Source organism: Ipomoea triloba, chromosome 13, assembly GCF_003576645.1.
Source record: "Ipomoea triloba cultivar NCNSP0323 chromosome 13, ASM357664v1".
Taxonomy (NCBI): Eukaryota; Viridiplantae; Streptophyta; class Magnoliopsida; order Solanales; family Convolvulaceae; genus Ipomoea; species Ipomoea triloba.
Genome location: NC_044928.1, coordinates 26,227,088 through 26,241,958, shown reverse-complemented (window position 1 = coordinate 26,241,958; position 14,871 = coordinate 26,227,088). Strand labels below are relative to the sequence as shown.

Here is a 14,871-nt window from a genome sequence, read left to right as displayed (position 1 = left end):
CTGTTTCTCAAACACTCGGACAAAATATTGGTCAAATAAGCTAGATTTTGACTGATAAGTCATTTTCTAAACAACCTGATGTTTTTTTTTAACCCTCTTCTTCTTTAGACGTGGATAAAATCAAAGAAGCATATTTTAGCGTAAGAGGAATCCTTATTTAGAATCTTAATTGACCTGTTAGCCTTATCATGCATATATATTGTATTGTTGTATTTGTGTTTAGAAGGAAAAATATTTGGCTAACTCATCTGATCTCTATCAATGCTTTCAATATCCTCATCTGTTGCCTCAGTAATCTGGTAAATGGTGTCCTTTTTTCACCATCTTCATCTCTATATTTGCTGGACACAAATTAAAGAAACATCATTTTCATGTTATTTAGGGGCAATCCTTATTTAGAAACTTAACCAGTTAGCTAGCCTTATCATGTTACGTTGTATTCATGATTTAGTTAACTAGACTTTAATTTATATATATGATATTATAGTACATGATAACCTTATTAGGTGAGAACACGAGAACTACTGCATGAGTGCACAAAATTTACTACATGAATGCATTGCAACTACATACTCCAAGGCTGGATATATAATAGTGAAGACTCTGGAGTAGTTGCAATGTATTGGTGTAGTAAATTATGTGCGCTCATGCAATTCTTACATTCTCACTTAGGGTATAGTTTTCATTTGAACGCAACTATATACATTTTATTTTTTTCATTTTTCTAAAAATATGATTTTTTTCCCCAATTACTAAATGCACTTAAGGGTTAGTTTCCAACTACGTTGGGGTGAAACAACTAAATTTGGAGGAAATCATCTTTATGATTATGTTTGTCAAACAACCAAAATCATTAAGTTATGTTTGTGACTTTTAAAAGTGATGAACCAAAATATATAATTAATCATGGATATTATTAGAGTGTCAAAGATTATTATTTTTGTTTAGAACACGAGATGTCCTGAGCATACTCTAATTATAAGAGGCACTTTAAGTTCATATCATACTCAGATTAATCTCTGTTTATATCGATTCGGTCCAATTAATGGGTAAAGTGCTGGTTAAATTGATTTTTTCATACGAGAAGTCAGGAGGTTCGAAAGGTCAAAGATTTTTTTTTTTCCTATATAATCCTCATCCTACAAATGCCTTTTGCACTTTTATTTTAAATTTTAAGTTCACGTTTTAAATAATATCATTAGTCATTAGTCATTAAATAATGCTTCGTAGTTTGTACACACCCTCAAATAGTAATTGTCGCTTTCATTCATCATCCATAAAAATTTATGGCAGAGTTGGTTCCACTGATCACATTAAACCCTTGCTCTAGCGACAATTTGAGGATCATTGGGAGACATTGACCAATCACAGGTGATGAAGACTCCTTGTGCACAGAGTATACCTGAAAGATTTCCTCATCGAGCGACTCTTGAGTAGGAATTCAGAGACTTATGATTAGTCTAAGATAACCTGATGAGAAACCTAATGCACGTAATAAAATAATAATAGTAATAATAATAATATACTATATCCCATCCAAAAATTGGTGGGCCGATTTAGCCATTGATAGTAAAGTGGATTCGCCACTTTCCTTTGCCACCATGGCACCATATATACCTGGACGTTGTGCAGAGGACAAAAATGAACCAAATTTCCCCCTTCCACTCATAAACATGTACAATCAGTGGGCATGCATGATAAAAATATGGTGTACGGAGTATCATATTCTATGTATCATGCGACTGAGATTTATCAATCATAATAACAATATTCTGTATTTCTTTGAATGACAAGAAAATTCTGTAGTCATTATCAAATAGTGAGTACTGAGTAAACTCCACTCATGTGTAATAGCTTACAAACTCTATAGATAAACTACACTAAAAACGCTCTGCAACAGGCTCAATCGAAAGGATGTTAGCAATATTGGGTATTTTGTTTTTAAACAATTGTTGATTTGTCAAGTATCTTGTAGTTTCCGGTTCAAGTCTCATCCCAACAACTTGGTTGACATAATTGTTAAATGGAAGCTAAATTCAAATCACAAAGATAGCCAAGGTTTTCTTGTTACCCAAAAAAAATTTATTTCATTAAAATTGTATTTACAATTGTAGCATAATAGGAATGGATAATGTTACACATCCAAAGTACCTTATTTTATTTTATTTTATTTTATTTTTATAAAACTTTGCATTAATTAACATAATTTAAAATAATTAACTGTAAAAGAAGGTTGTTGTGACACTTAGCAATATAAAAGCTTCAAAAGATTGGTGCAAACATTTTCTATCCTTTATAAACATGGCTCTGCTGGCCACCTTGAGGTATTGGTAGCTTTATATTCAGAGCAGAGCAGATCTCCAGCTGCACCTGCAGGTATTGATACCAAATATTGTTCTGTCTCAATCTCAATCAAGAACTTCCTCAGAAAAACTATATAGTATGTTGTAATCAACCTATCTACTATACATCATCTATCCTGCAAAATTACAGTTCCCTATATGTAGTGTGACTATACATAATTTCTTCATCATTTTCTGGGTGTTTTCTCATCAACCTTCTTCAGTTTCTCAGTTTAGCTAGCTATAGTGGGTGCAAGTTATAAAGGTTGGTTTTTGTTGAAAAAAGCGTTACTTTATGACAGGTCTAATTTGTGAAAAGTAGAGGAGAGATTTAACAGGAGAGTATGTATAAATCAAGGAGCAAGTTAAAGAACTTTGTGATTTTTGGTGATTTTGCTTGTCTGCTTTTACCATGAAATGACTTGGATGGGCTTTCTTTTATTTGTCCCCGGCCCTTAATTATTTTGCAGGTTTTGCAAAGAATACTACTACTACATGCCGTTTTGAAATTATCTCAAGTACCCATTTCTTGATTTTTCATCAATGGCTGAAAAGGACCCTGCAGATTTTCTTTCTCACAATGTCCCTTCTGCTTCTCAGGTTGGTTTTTGTTTTTGTTTCTTTTATACATACATGCATATATGGTTGTATGTGTTTATTCATAAATCCACACACACACATATATATATATAGGTTTAAACTTTAAATTTGAGCTCCCTCAGCTCACTCTGCTCTGGAGATTGTGAGGAGGTAAATTGCAGGATGTGCCTTAGTTCTGCAGAGTCAGAGTGCTTGCATTTTTCTCCAAAGCTGAGATCCTCCCATTGAAGGTTCGAACCCCGTTATTTGCTGGGTCACTACATCTACATTCAACCTGAACTATGCCCGGTGTTATATTATCTATACATCTGTATATGCATAGTGGGCATGTATTATATATGTTTTGCTGTATGCTATATATATATATACTCTAGTGAATATGATGATTTTAAAGATATGGTAATGAATATATAGGTTGAGGAGGAATTGAAGGAACTATGGGGAATGGCTTTGCCCATAACAACAATGAACTGCCTAGTGTATTTCAGGCAAATGGTTTCCGTGCTGTTTCTAGGGAGGCTCGGCAGCCTAGAGCTAGCGGGCGGGGCTCTCGCCATTGGCTTCACAAACATCACTGGCTATTCTGTCCTAAACGGTTTGGCTTCAGGGCTAGAGCCAGTGTGCAGCCAAACCCATGGAAGCCAAGCAGAGTGTGGGAGCAAGAAATGGGAATCCCTCTCCCTTTCGCTCCGCCGAATGATCTTCATACTTTTGTTAGCCACGATCCCCATAGCTTTTCTTTGGGTGAATCTTGAGCCAATTATGGTGTTCATGGGCCAAGACAAGGAGATCACATCAATGGCGGCTACTTACTGCCTTTATTCTCTCCCAGACCTTTTAACAAACACCTTGTTGCAGCCGTTGAGGGTTTATTTGAGGTCCCAGGGGGTGACTAGGCCGCAAATGTGGTGCACTTTTGTGGCTGTGGTTTTTCACGTGCCGTTGAATTTTGTGCTTGTGGTGGTTTTGGGGAAGGGCGTGGCAGGGGTGGCTTTGGCCTCGGTGATAACTAATTTGCACATGACGGTTTTGATGGTGGGGTATGTGTGTGTTTATGGGAGGTGGGAGTGGAAGTGGGGGGTGGGGGGGAGTAGAGGGGATGATGGTTTTTGCGGCGGGGGGATGTGGGCGTTGTTGAGGTTGTCGGTGCAGAGCTGTATTGGGATTTGTTTGGAGTGGTGGTGGTACGAGATTGTCACGGTTCTTGCCGGTTACTTGCCTAATGCAAGGCTAGCTGTGGCCGCCACTGGGATTCTCATACAAACCACTAGCTTTATGTATAATATCCCTTTGGCTTTGGCTGGTTGTGTCTCTGCTCGGGTATGGCTAACTCCATCATTTCCTACACTTCTTCCATCTCTAATTATTGGGTGCATGATATCTTAGACTACCATTTTTTTTCACTAATAGATATTTTTACTGGTTGCAACTCTTCCCATCCTCATAGTAAATCTTTAATTTAAAATTATTTGAGTACACAATAATAGGGGATGGTAACTGTAAGTCATCCCTTGACATTTTACATTTCTTTAATTTCACTGCAGTCCGCCAGCAGAGCATGAAATTCGTTCAAGAAGGGCGGTAGGTGAATCTGAGAACGAAGAAGAACTTGAATTCTCCGACATTTTATACTTCAAAGAGTGTACAATGTCATAGAATTCAACTACTTTGTCCTCAAAATTTTAGATTAAGGATTCGAGATGCAAATACAGAGAGTTGCAATCAATTCATTAAAATGTTTTGCAGTAAACATGAATTTTGATATAGGGTACTGCCCGAGAATTATGGACGAAAATAACAATTGTCGAAGAACTAGGGAAAAAGAATAACCTGGATAAAAGTTTAAGGATGAAATACGAGTATGGTCAAGAATTAAGGACAAAAATAATAATTATCCAAAAAGTTAGGGATATAAACTATAATTTTCTTTTAAGTATTTTTATTCCACTAGCTCATGATGAAATTTGTCTGGACATACTTGGTAACCTGTATTCCATAAACTTTTTTTCTGGTCATTCTGGCCAACTTCTGTTATGGCCAGTTAAATTGTTACATATATATATATTGTTATAGCCAACCAACAATCATCATTCCTCAACCCCATCATATGCCTAAACACATCAACTTTATCTTTTTCCACACATTTTTATATACTAGTGCATAGCTAATTAATTTCTTAACTTATCATCAGTATTGGAAAGTTGGTCATTCTTTGCATGTGTAGTAGCACTACTCTTAAATTAAAGTCTATCTGTGCCATATATATTATTCAGGTGGGGAATGAACTAGGAGCTGGAAGACCATACAAAGCCAAGCTAGCTGCAATGGTTGCATTGGCATGTGCATTTGTGTTTGGGTTCATCAATGTTTTATGGACAGTGGTGTTCAGGCACAGATGGGCAGGGCTTTTCACAAAAGAAGAGTCGCTTAAGGCGGTGGTGGCGTCAGTTCTGCCGATTATTGGCGTGTGTGAGCTTGGAAATTGTCCACAAACCACGGGCTGTGGCATACTTCGAGGCACGGCCAGGCCAGAGGTGGGGGCGCGCATAAACCTCGTCTCGTTTTATTTCGTGGGCACACCCGTGGCTGTTGGTTTGGCATTCTGGCTCAAGGCTGGGTTCAGTGGGCTGTGGTTCGGGCTCTTGTCCGCGCAGGCGGTCTGCGCTGTTTCGGTTTTGTATGTCACGCTTTGCCGGACGGATTGGGAGGCGGAGGCGTCCCGGGCTAAGAACCTCACGAGCTTGCAGATGATGAGGCAGAGAGTTGAGGTCAGTGGTGGTGATGATGGAGAGGAACAAAGGTTTTTGGGCAATGAGGGACAGGCTTGAGAAATAGGGAGTACTATAATGTTTAGTGGAAAGAGCCCATTTCTATTGTTTAGATGGTCTTATTGGGGCATGTTTTATGCAACTTGTGTTTTTCTTTGTAAAGGTAGAGAAGGAATGTCTTGTTGGCCCATGCATATGTTTTAGGATCTTATTTTTTATTTTGCACTTCTCTATCTAAAAGCAAACTATTAAACTATCTAACACTTCCCAAAACACTATTAATTGTGCCTTGGAACTTGCCATGATGTTACTATTCAATTTGTGCCCACCTCTTCTTCTTTTTTTTTTTTTTTTTTAATTTTTAAAGAAGAAGAAGAAGCTAGGGAGAACAACCCTAGACTCCTTGCCAATGATTGGACAGTCTCTTTGAAATTTGAATCGTGTCATAGGTGAGAGTCAAGTTTTTATTGGCTCATCTCATTTTTTCAAATACTACCTATTGAANCTAGGGAGAACAACCCTAGACTCCTTGCCAATGATTGGACAGTCTCTTTGAAATTTGAATCGTGTCATAGGTGAGAGTCAAGTTTTTATTGGCTCATCTCATTTTTTCAAATACTACCTATTGAATAGTGAGTTAAATTCGTGTGGACAAGTAGTATTAACCTATCTTCATTTCTATTGATGCTCACTTTTTGTTGATACATGAGCTTGAATGATTCTGTAGATGGTGTCAATTTTCTTGGTAATTTTTTGTTATTTCTTTTTTCAATATCCACTCAACAATTGGATTGAATAAGGGTGTGTTTGGTTGGGGGGTTTAGGTATTTGATACCTATTCCGATTCTGATTCCCATGTGCGAACCAAACGCACCCTAAGGTGTTAGAGAATTCAATTGATTCATATTTAGAACATTGTTATTTTTGAATTTGCCTTGGTAAAATTATTAGGTAATTGATTTCTTGTCTTTGGTTTAATTTGTTCTTTTTGCTTAAGGGCAAGTAAATGTTTAAGTGTGTACAATTAATAAGTCTTTTATTGTCATGTTTTACCTATTATAACCTTTATTTTGTGCTTAGAATGTGAAAATTATGTCCAAAAGAACTTTTATTTGCTTTGATTGTGAATTTAGGTACAATTTCTCTTGTCCAAAGTAAAAAAGAGTGATTTTCATGCACTTTGGAAGATGTTAGAGACCATTAGAACATTGGAGTATAAAATGTAGAACAAAATTAAAGATGGACCAAAATTACACATAGAGATAAAACTGAATATGTTATACACAGAGAGATGATGAAACTGATATGTTATACACAGAGAGATGATGAAACTGAATATGTTATACACAGAGAGATGAAACTGGATATGTTCTACACAGAGAGATGAAACTGAATATGTTCTACACAGAGAGATGAAACTGAATATGTTCTACACAGAGAGATGAAACTGAAACTGAATATGTTATACAAAGAGAGATGAAACGAGGAAACTAAATATGTTATACAGAGAGAGAGATGAAACTGAATATGTTATACACAGAGAGAAGAGAGAGAGATGAAACTGAATATGTTATATAGAGAGAGAGAGATGAAACTGAATATGCTCTACACAGAGAGATGAAACTGAAACTGAATATGTTATACACAGAGAGATGAAACTGAAACTGAATATGTTATACACAGAGAGATGAAACTGAAACTGAATATGTTATACACAGAGAGATGAAACTGAAACTGAATATGTCATGCATACACAGAGATATGAAACGATGAAACTGAATATGTTATACAGAGAGAGCGATGAAACTGAAGAAGAGAGAGAGATGAAACTGAATATGTTATACAGAGAGAGATGNAAACTGAATATGTCATGCATACACAGAGATATGAAACGATGAAACTGAATATGTTATACAGAGAGAGCGATGAAACTGAAGAAGAGAGAGAGATGAAACTGAATATGTTATACAGAGAGAGATGAAACTGAATATGTTCTACAGAGAGAGATGAAATTGAATATGTTATACAGAGAGAAAGAGAGAGATTTCTCATGGAATTCTTCCCCACAAAGAGAGCTCACTTGCCACTTGAGCTACCCATTGGGATTTTCAACCATTTATTTTCATTAATTAAAAGGATATCGTTTTAATGCATGGACCACAATCTACTGCGGTCTACAGTAAAATTTGGGCCCAACAGGAGATATCACTGTATTACACGCATTAAACAATGTTCATTAAATCACTATATTGTAATTACTTGCAAGATATATATAAGATATCAAAGGACGTACTATCTGGTGTCCTATAAAATACATATATAACCAGTAAAAGCATATCTACAATCTATGTACAATATACAAATCTAATAAGTGACAATAAAGTTAGACCTTAACGAAATTAAAAAATATTCGTGTAATTATTTGTTAAAATGAATGATTCATATTATTTTAATTTTAGTATTTTTTTAATAATTTTTCTTCTTTACCCTACCCTTCTATTATATTATTATTTTTCCTTAAATAACCTCGTATTTAGGTTAAGTTTTTTTTTTTTTAAATTAATTTCTTTTGATTATTTAGAACCAGACTCAATATTTCAATTATGCTTTTGAATTAATGAGAATGATTTAGGTCATTATGGTATTAATATTTTTGTCTATAATTGTACAATTGTAAATTATTTTACAAATATTGTACTATTATTTTTTATCTGACAAAATCGTTCTTACATCATTATCAAGCATGCGCGACCCAACTACAAATTTATTGATAAAAAATACAACTACACATAGAACCTCTAAACGGTTGGGCCATTTTTCAAAAAATTGACAATGTTGACATATCACTGACTTCAATTGAACAAGTTTACACATTATTCTCATAATTTTATCATCTGAAAAAATTTGTAAGTTAATTTTTACTATATCATTATAATAATTATAATCAATTTATCATATATTGTCTTGCATTCATATACTTTGAATTACTGATTTAAATGAACAAATTCAATATTTAATTACTAACATCTCCTATATAATCTTACGTTAATATACTTTGAAATACTTATTTAAGAATAACCATTAAATATTATCTCATTCGCGCAATACCCATTAAAAAACATAGCTAAAATAAATTAGTATGTAGCAAGTGTTGTCGGCTAATGAGAGATTTGGTATTGTGTCCTGTACGACGGTGGAGATAAAATAAAATATAGCTTTGCACAGTCGAAACTGTTACTATAAATTGAGAGGCACCTCCAAGGAAGAACATGCAACCTAGTATTCCTTGTATTAATTTAATTGTTTTTTTTTTCCCTGGCCTCTATCCCCTAGCTTCATTCTTACCAATGGCTGCCATTAATCAACCACTGTCCATTCTTACATCAAACCGCCCACAGTTGCATGAAGTTACTCGTCGTTCTGCCAATTATCATCCAACCATGTGGGGTGACTATTTCCTACCTTACTCTTCTCAGGGAAAGGTAACCCAAAAATGTCTTAAAATTATTTAAGAAATGTTAGTTTTTAGGGTTCTATGTATATGTATCTACGTACTCTTTTAATCAATTGTTATACCATGGATCATGGGGATCTTAATCTAAAAATTATGTGTGTATAATTAACATATATATTATGTGTTTGTAATTAATAAATTATGTGTCTATAAATAATTGAAAGCATACATAATATGTTAATTGCAGATACATCATTAGAATGTCATTTTGGGCATGTTCAATTCGATGGTATAATTGCCACTTTTTGACATATATGATTGATTATATTGGTATGTATATACAGAAAGCAGACGATCCACAAGAAGAATGGCAAGAGCATGGACAATTAAAGGAGAAGGTGAAGAACATGCTTGTGGGAGCCCCACACATTTGTTCCCAAAAACTGGACTTGATCAACAACATCCAACGCTTAGGAGTGGGCTATCAATTTGAAAATGAGATTGAAGCAACTTTGCAACACATATTCAAGGTCTATTATCAACTCAAGGTTGAAAAAGATGAAGAAGATGATCTTTACGCGGTCTCTTTGCGCTTTCGACTACTTAGACAACATGGTTATCACGTATCTTGCAGTAAGTGACTAAGTGTCATGTATAATTCAAATACTCCATATGAGGATTAATTAAACACATGCATGATATACATAGGTGGGGTCATGACCAACATAATATATATAATAATTCTGTAGATGTGTTTGAAAAGTTTCTGGATGGTGATGGCAAGTTCAAGGAGTCATTGACGGACAATGTGCAAGCAATCTTAAGCCTGTATGAGGCATCACATCTTAGAGTGCATGGAGAGACAATTTTAGACGATGCACTAAAATTTACGACTTATCACCTAGAATTCGTGCTACCAAACTTGACCCAACCGCTAAGATCTCAAGTCAGTGAAGCGCTAAGGCAGCCAATTTGGAAAAGATTGACGAGGATAGAAGCAAGAAGATACATATCAGTTTATGAAGGTGATGAAACTCATGACATTATACTGTTGAAATTTGCAAAACTAGACTTCAACTTGCTGCAGAAGGAACACCAGAAGGAACTAGGAAATCTTACAAGGTGATATACACTGTCAAACTATGACTTTGTTTGGTAACATATTTAGCTTATCAGTCAATTTTGTCTTATTTGACCACTATTAACTGTTTGATTTGATTAAACAACAAATATAAGTATTTGATTAATTAATTAGTTTTTTGTAACAACTTATTGTTTCAAAACGCTAAAATTCAAAAAGCTGCTCAAATTAGCTTTTTTGATAAATTTTTAGAAAAGTCATTTTGCATGTAATCAACTATCAGCTAACAACTAATTTCCCAAACATGCATCTTTTTACAATCAACTAATACTATAACTTGTCAAACCCACTAATGTAATATGCTAATAGCTATTTACCAAACACCCCCTGCTTTTAACATATAAAATTAAATGGAACACACACACACACACACACACACATATATATATATACATACTTTGCATCAACTAACCAAAAGTTTGCATATTTATGAAATATATATATAGGTGGTGGAAGGAATTAAAGGTCACAAAAAATCTACCTTATGTCAGAGATCGATTTGTGGAATGCTATTTTTGGATCTTAGGAGTATACTTTGAACCACAGTACTACCTCGCGAGGAGATTTCTTGTTAAAGTTATTGCTATGGCTTCCATTCTTGATGATACTTATGATGCCCATGCAACTATTGATGAGCTCCGGTTATTCACAGATGCAGTCCAAAGGTTCATTTCCATCTACTATATTTTCATCTTCTTAATTGATATTTTTGTATTCATTTTTTTAATAAAAAATTAATAATAGATCGAGTGTTATGCCATCCATGCAGATGGGATCCTAGTGTTGTAAATGAATTACCAGAATATATGAGACTTTGCTACGTGTCTCTTCTTGATGTTTACGCTGAAATGGAGAAAGAGTTAGCTGTTAAAGGCGAATCATACCGTATCAATTATGCCAAAAATGAGGTACTTTGAGATTCAATATAATCAAATTGCATTATACTTATTGAACTAAAATATATGCAAAACTTAGTGTGTATGTATATATTTATATTATTATTCATGGAATGTTTTTAGATTAAAAAACTACTAGGAGCCTATTATCAAGAAGCCAAGTGGTATCATGATGGCTATTCTCCGAAATTTGAGGAGTACATGAAGGTTGCACTTGTAACGGGAGCTTACATGATGCTAGCAACAAATTCTTTAGTGGGCATGCACCAAGATTTTGTAAATGAAGAGGCCTTTGATTGGGTGATTAGAAAGCCATTAATTGTTCATGCAGCATCCGTATTTGCAGATTAATGGATGATATGGCTGGACATGAGGTAACAATCATATGTACATATATACATACACTCTTTATATTTAAAGTTTATTTGTGTATTGTATTAATCCATTCCTGCCTCTATATATATATATATATATATATTTGCATTAATTACTTGATCCTATAGTTTGAGCAGCAAAGAGGGCACCTAGATTCAGCTGTGGAATGCTACATGAAACAATATGGAAAGTCCAAAGAAGAGACATTTAACGAGCTTGGTGGACGAGTCAACAATGCATGGAAGGACATTAATCAAGAATGTCTTAAACCAACTGTTTTTTCCATGTCTATACTCATCTGAGTTGTTAACCTTGCAAGAGTTATAGATCTGCTATACAAAGATGGAGATACGTATACACATCCCACAGCCAAGCTTAAAGCCTTGATTACCTCCGTGTTGGTTGATCCAATCCCATGAATTTGAAAAAATAATAATAATAATAATAATAATATAAGAAGTTCAATCTGCATGTTCTTTTGAATGTAATATTGTTCAAGTAATGATCCATGCATGTTTGTTATTTTAAAATTTTAAAATAAGATTGTGCCTTGCATGTATAATAAAATAAAACTCCAATTAGTTTGTTATTATAATTTGAGTATTATATTATTATCATGTGTAAATGCTCTATCTATAAAGGGTTTTAATAATCCAAACTTGGTAAGGGCATGCATTATACATAAGGGAATTGTTTATGCATGCAAGTTCTTGGATGCCACTCTTCTCACATGCAAATTAAACACTTCTCCGATCCGTTTATATCTAACGTTCCGTTCAATTTTTGAAATACCAAGGCCACTAGCTAGCTAGTACCCAATACATACAAGTTCAATTCAATTATATACTTAAGCAAGGTTCTAGCCTCTGTTTTCAGTTAAGTTACTATGATTTGTACTCTTTCAGATGTTTTATCGGGTCGAAGCGTGTGGACCATTGGAGTTGAAAATTCAATTTTTGGGAAGAAAATTCAATCATATACCAAATGTGAATTTATTAAAATTGCTATCACTTATTCATGTAGTGCGCAAATTAAAAATAATTATCTGATATAATAAGTGCTTAACACCGAAAATGATTATCTGATATAATAAGTGCTTAACATACATCAAAATGAAATAATTAAAAAATATGCTATAGGAACCAATATGAATTTATTAAAATTACTAGCACTTTATCTTCTAATATAAAAAAGCCATAAGGAGCAGTAAATGCAGTTTTGGCAAAAGTTTCCGTCCAGCAAAAACGGGGGCGTTTAGTCTAGGGCAGTCGAAATGTTAGATTTTGGTTTTTTCAAGCATGGGTTTTATAAAATTATTGGTTATATAAAATTTTGCAAAGCACCTTATGCTTAAATAGCATGCAGTGACTCTTCTATATGCCAATGTTAAGAACTTATAGATGAACAGATACTATAATGTAATAAAGTCTGTTTAGTGTATTGAAGCGATGAAAAGTTTTTTGCTTCTTGTGAGATTCAGTCTTCTCTTCCAGCATGGGTATATTTATATAGTACGTCGATAGTGATGGAAAGAACATGGTCATTTGAAATCAAAAGTATAGAAGTTTTCTTCTATGACGAAGATCGTATATGCATCTAACACATTATTGTTCATTAACAACATCATTTTTCAATTTGCAGATATGAAATTAACAAGCAATGTTTATTTTTTTCATTATAAGGCACTCTTATCCATGTTCATATACCAAAACCGTATTTAGAAAAGTTCACGACGAGCTTTAAAGAACAATAGGTTTATTATTGTGTCAAGAATTTCTTTGTCATTACAAACTTTTATACTTACAAAATTAGCATGCACCGTTATATGTTAAAATTCAACCATCAAACAGTAGTGAAAGAATATAAGGACGAACAGTTTCTATGGCATATGTATCGTTTAAGGTAATCCACGATGTAATGAGAAACAACTTAGCTTATTGGTAAGTTTTCTTTCTTATAAGTTTTGTTTTCTTTCTCTATTTTATTTTTTGATTGAAAAACAACGTCCCAACTCTCATTGTAGCCAAGAATTCTCCAAAAAACCATGTTAATAATGTGTACATCAAACACTGATAAGATATAAATGCAACACCCTCATAAATACATGAACCATAGGTTAGAGTCCTACCCATTATAAATTAATCACAAATAAAGCATCAATATAAACAATACAACCATAGCTCAAACCCATAAACTAACTACTCATGACTAAATAGCATAAAGAACACAAAAACACAAGAAATAAACATAAATCTTGCACAAGAAAGAGATAACAAGAAGGAGAACTTATATATTTAAAATTAAAGAACAATCTTGAAATCTAAGCTTCAAATTCAAGATTACAAGCTTCAAACGTGTTAGAACCTAAATCTTAAGTCTAATCTAACCCTAAAATATGAAAGGAATGAGTAGAACCAAGTTGAAAACGCTAAAAATGAGCTCAAATACAAACAGAATGTGATAAGCATGGCCATAGGCACATTCGTGCAAAAAATCAGCCCAAAAATGTTGCTTTGCATATATGTGCACTTGGCCGTGCCTTTTGACCTTCAAATGTTCAAAACTAGGTTTAATGGTCTCCATAAAAGTCGTAGCCCTTAGAGTCTTTCTTTCCAATGGCATAAGAATCACTTCATTTGGATATTCTTAGGCCAAGATAAGGTCCAAATACTAAGACATCAATGTGCAATGCGAGAATTGCAATGCATTGATCTTTTGCTTTTCTTTTGTTTTGGTTTGCCCAAAAGACCAAGACCATTGAAAACACCACACTTAGGCTACCTTAGAAGTGTTGCATCTATCTCCATAGCTTCATATTTGTCTCCCATTGACTCAGCTCCAAATGCATCTAAAATGCTCCAAAATCATCCATTTTTACTCAAAGATGATAATTGTGCCTAATTGATCAAATGAATAAAATAAGGATCATTTTGAACACCATTATAACACTTCATAAGCAAAATAAAGCTAAGTATATGAAGTATAAATATGAACAAGTATGCACTTATCAACTCCCCCGCACTTAAACATTTGCTTGTCCTCAAGCAAATAAAACAAATCAAAGAAAAGACAAGCAAAAGATAGCCTAAAAAATCTACCAAAGCAAATTAAAAAATAACAAGTATTCAACAAAATTAAAGAATCAATTGAATTCACAAACACCTTGTAACGGGATGTTTGGTTCACGGAATAGGCAGGGAATGTCATAGCATTTCCAGTAATAGCCTATTCCGTTGTTTGGTAAGCAGTTGTATTCCCAGGAATAATATTCCTGGGAATGGTCTATTACCCTTGC

General features: G+C 34.1%; 2 protein-coding genes across 6 annotated transcripts; both read left to right on the top strand.

The window, feature by feature from the left end:
- Nucleotides 1-2,265: 2,265 nt before the first annotated feature.
- Nucleotides 2,266-5,966, top strand: LOC116001721 (protein DETOXIFICATION 54-like). 5 transcript variants are annotated; one of them, XM_031241639.1, is made up of 4 exons: nt 2,266-2,376; nt 2,813-2,942; nt 3,357-4,262; nt 5,216-5,966. In XM_031241639.1, exons 2-4 carry the CDS (start codon nt 2,886-2,888, stop codon nt 5,768-5,770), a joined length of 1,518 nt encoding a protein of 505 aa, XP_031097499.1. In that variant the 5' UTR covers nt 2,266-2,376; nt 2,813-2,885; the 3' UTR covers nt 5,771-5,966. The 5 variants fall into 5 exon arrangements, with proteins under 5 accessions (XP_031097499.1, XP_031097502.1, XP_031097503.1 ...); XM_031241642.1 differs by having other exon boundaries at nt 2,331-2,376; nt 2,645-2,942; XM_031241643.1 differs by having other exon boundaries at nt 2,336-2,440.
- A 3,042-nt stretch (nt 5,967-9,008) lies between these two features.
- Nucleotides 9,009-12,148, top strand: LOC116002466 ((-)-germacrene D synthase-like). Its single transcript, XM_031242611.1, has 7 exons — nt 9,009-9,192; nt 9,509-9,797; nt 9,914-10,286; nt 10,752-10,970; nt 11,075-11,213; nt 11,325-11,575; nt 11,705-12,148. The coding sequence occupies exons 1-6, from the start codon at nt 9,058-9,060 to the stop codon at nt 11,550-11,552; spliced, it is 1,383 nt and encodes a 460-aa protein (XP_031098471.1). The 5' UTR covers nt 9,009-9,057; the 3' UTR covers nt 11,553-11,575; nt 11,705-12,148.
- The last annotated feature ends 2,723 nt before the right edge of the window (nt 12,149-14,871 follow it).

What these genes read in the sequence shown, in the direction of transcription:
- LOC116001721 (XM_031241639.1), top strand. Translation starts at nt 2,886, where the DNA reads ATGGCTGAAAAGGACCCTGCAGATTTTCTTTCTCACAATGTCCCTTCT. An exon ending in ATGTCCCTTCTGCTTCTCAG is followed by an intron (nt 2,943 to 3,356) that starts GTTGGTTTTTGT and finishes ATGAATATATAG; the next exon opens with GTTGAGGAGGAATTGAAGGA. An exon ending in CTGGTTGTGTCTCTGCTCGG is followed by an intron (nt 4,263 to 5,215) that starts GTATGGCTAACT and finishes TATATTATTCAG; the next exon opens with GTGGGGAATGAACTAGGAGC.
- LOC116002466 (XM_031242611.1), top strand. Translation starts at nt 9,058, where the DNA reads ATGGCTGCCATTAATCAACCACTGTCCATTCTTACATCAAACCGCCCA. An exon ending in TGGTTATCACGTATCTTGCA is followed by an intron (nt 9,798 to 9,913) that starts GTAAGTGACTAA and finishes ATAATTCTGTAG; the next exon opens with ATGTGTTTGAAAAGTTTCTG. An exon ending in TCAATTATGCCAAAAATGAG is followed by an intron (nt 11,214 to 11,324) that starts GTACTTTGAGAT and finishes GAATGTTTTTAG; the next exon opens with ATTAAAAAACTACTAGGAGC.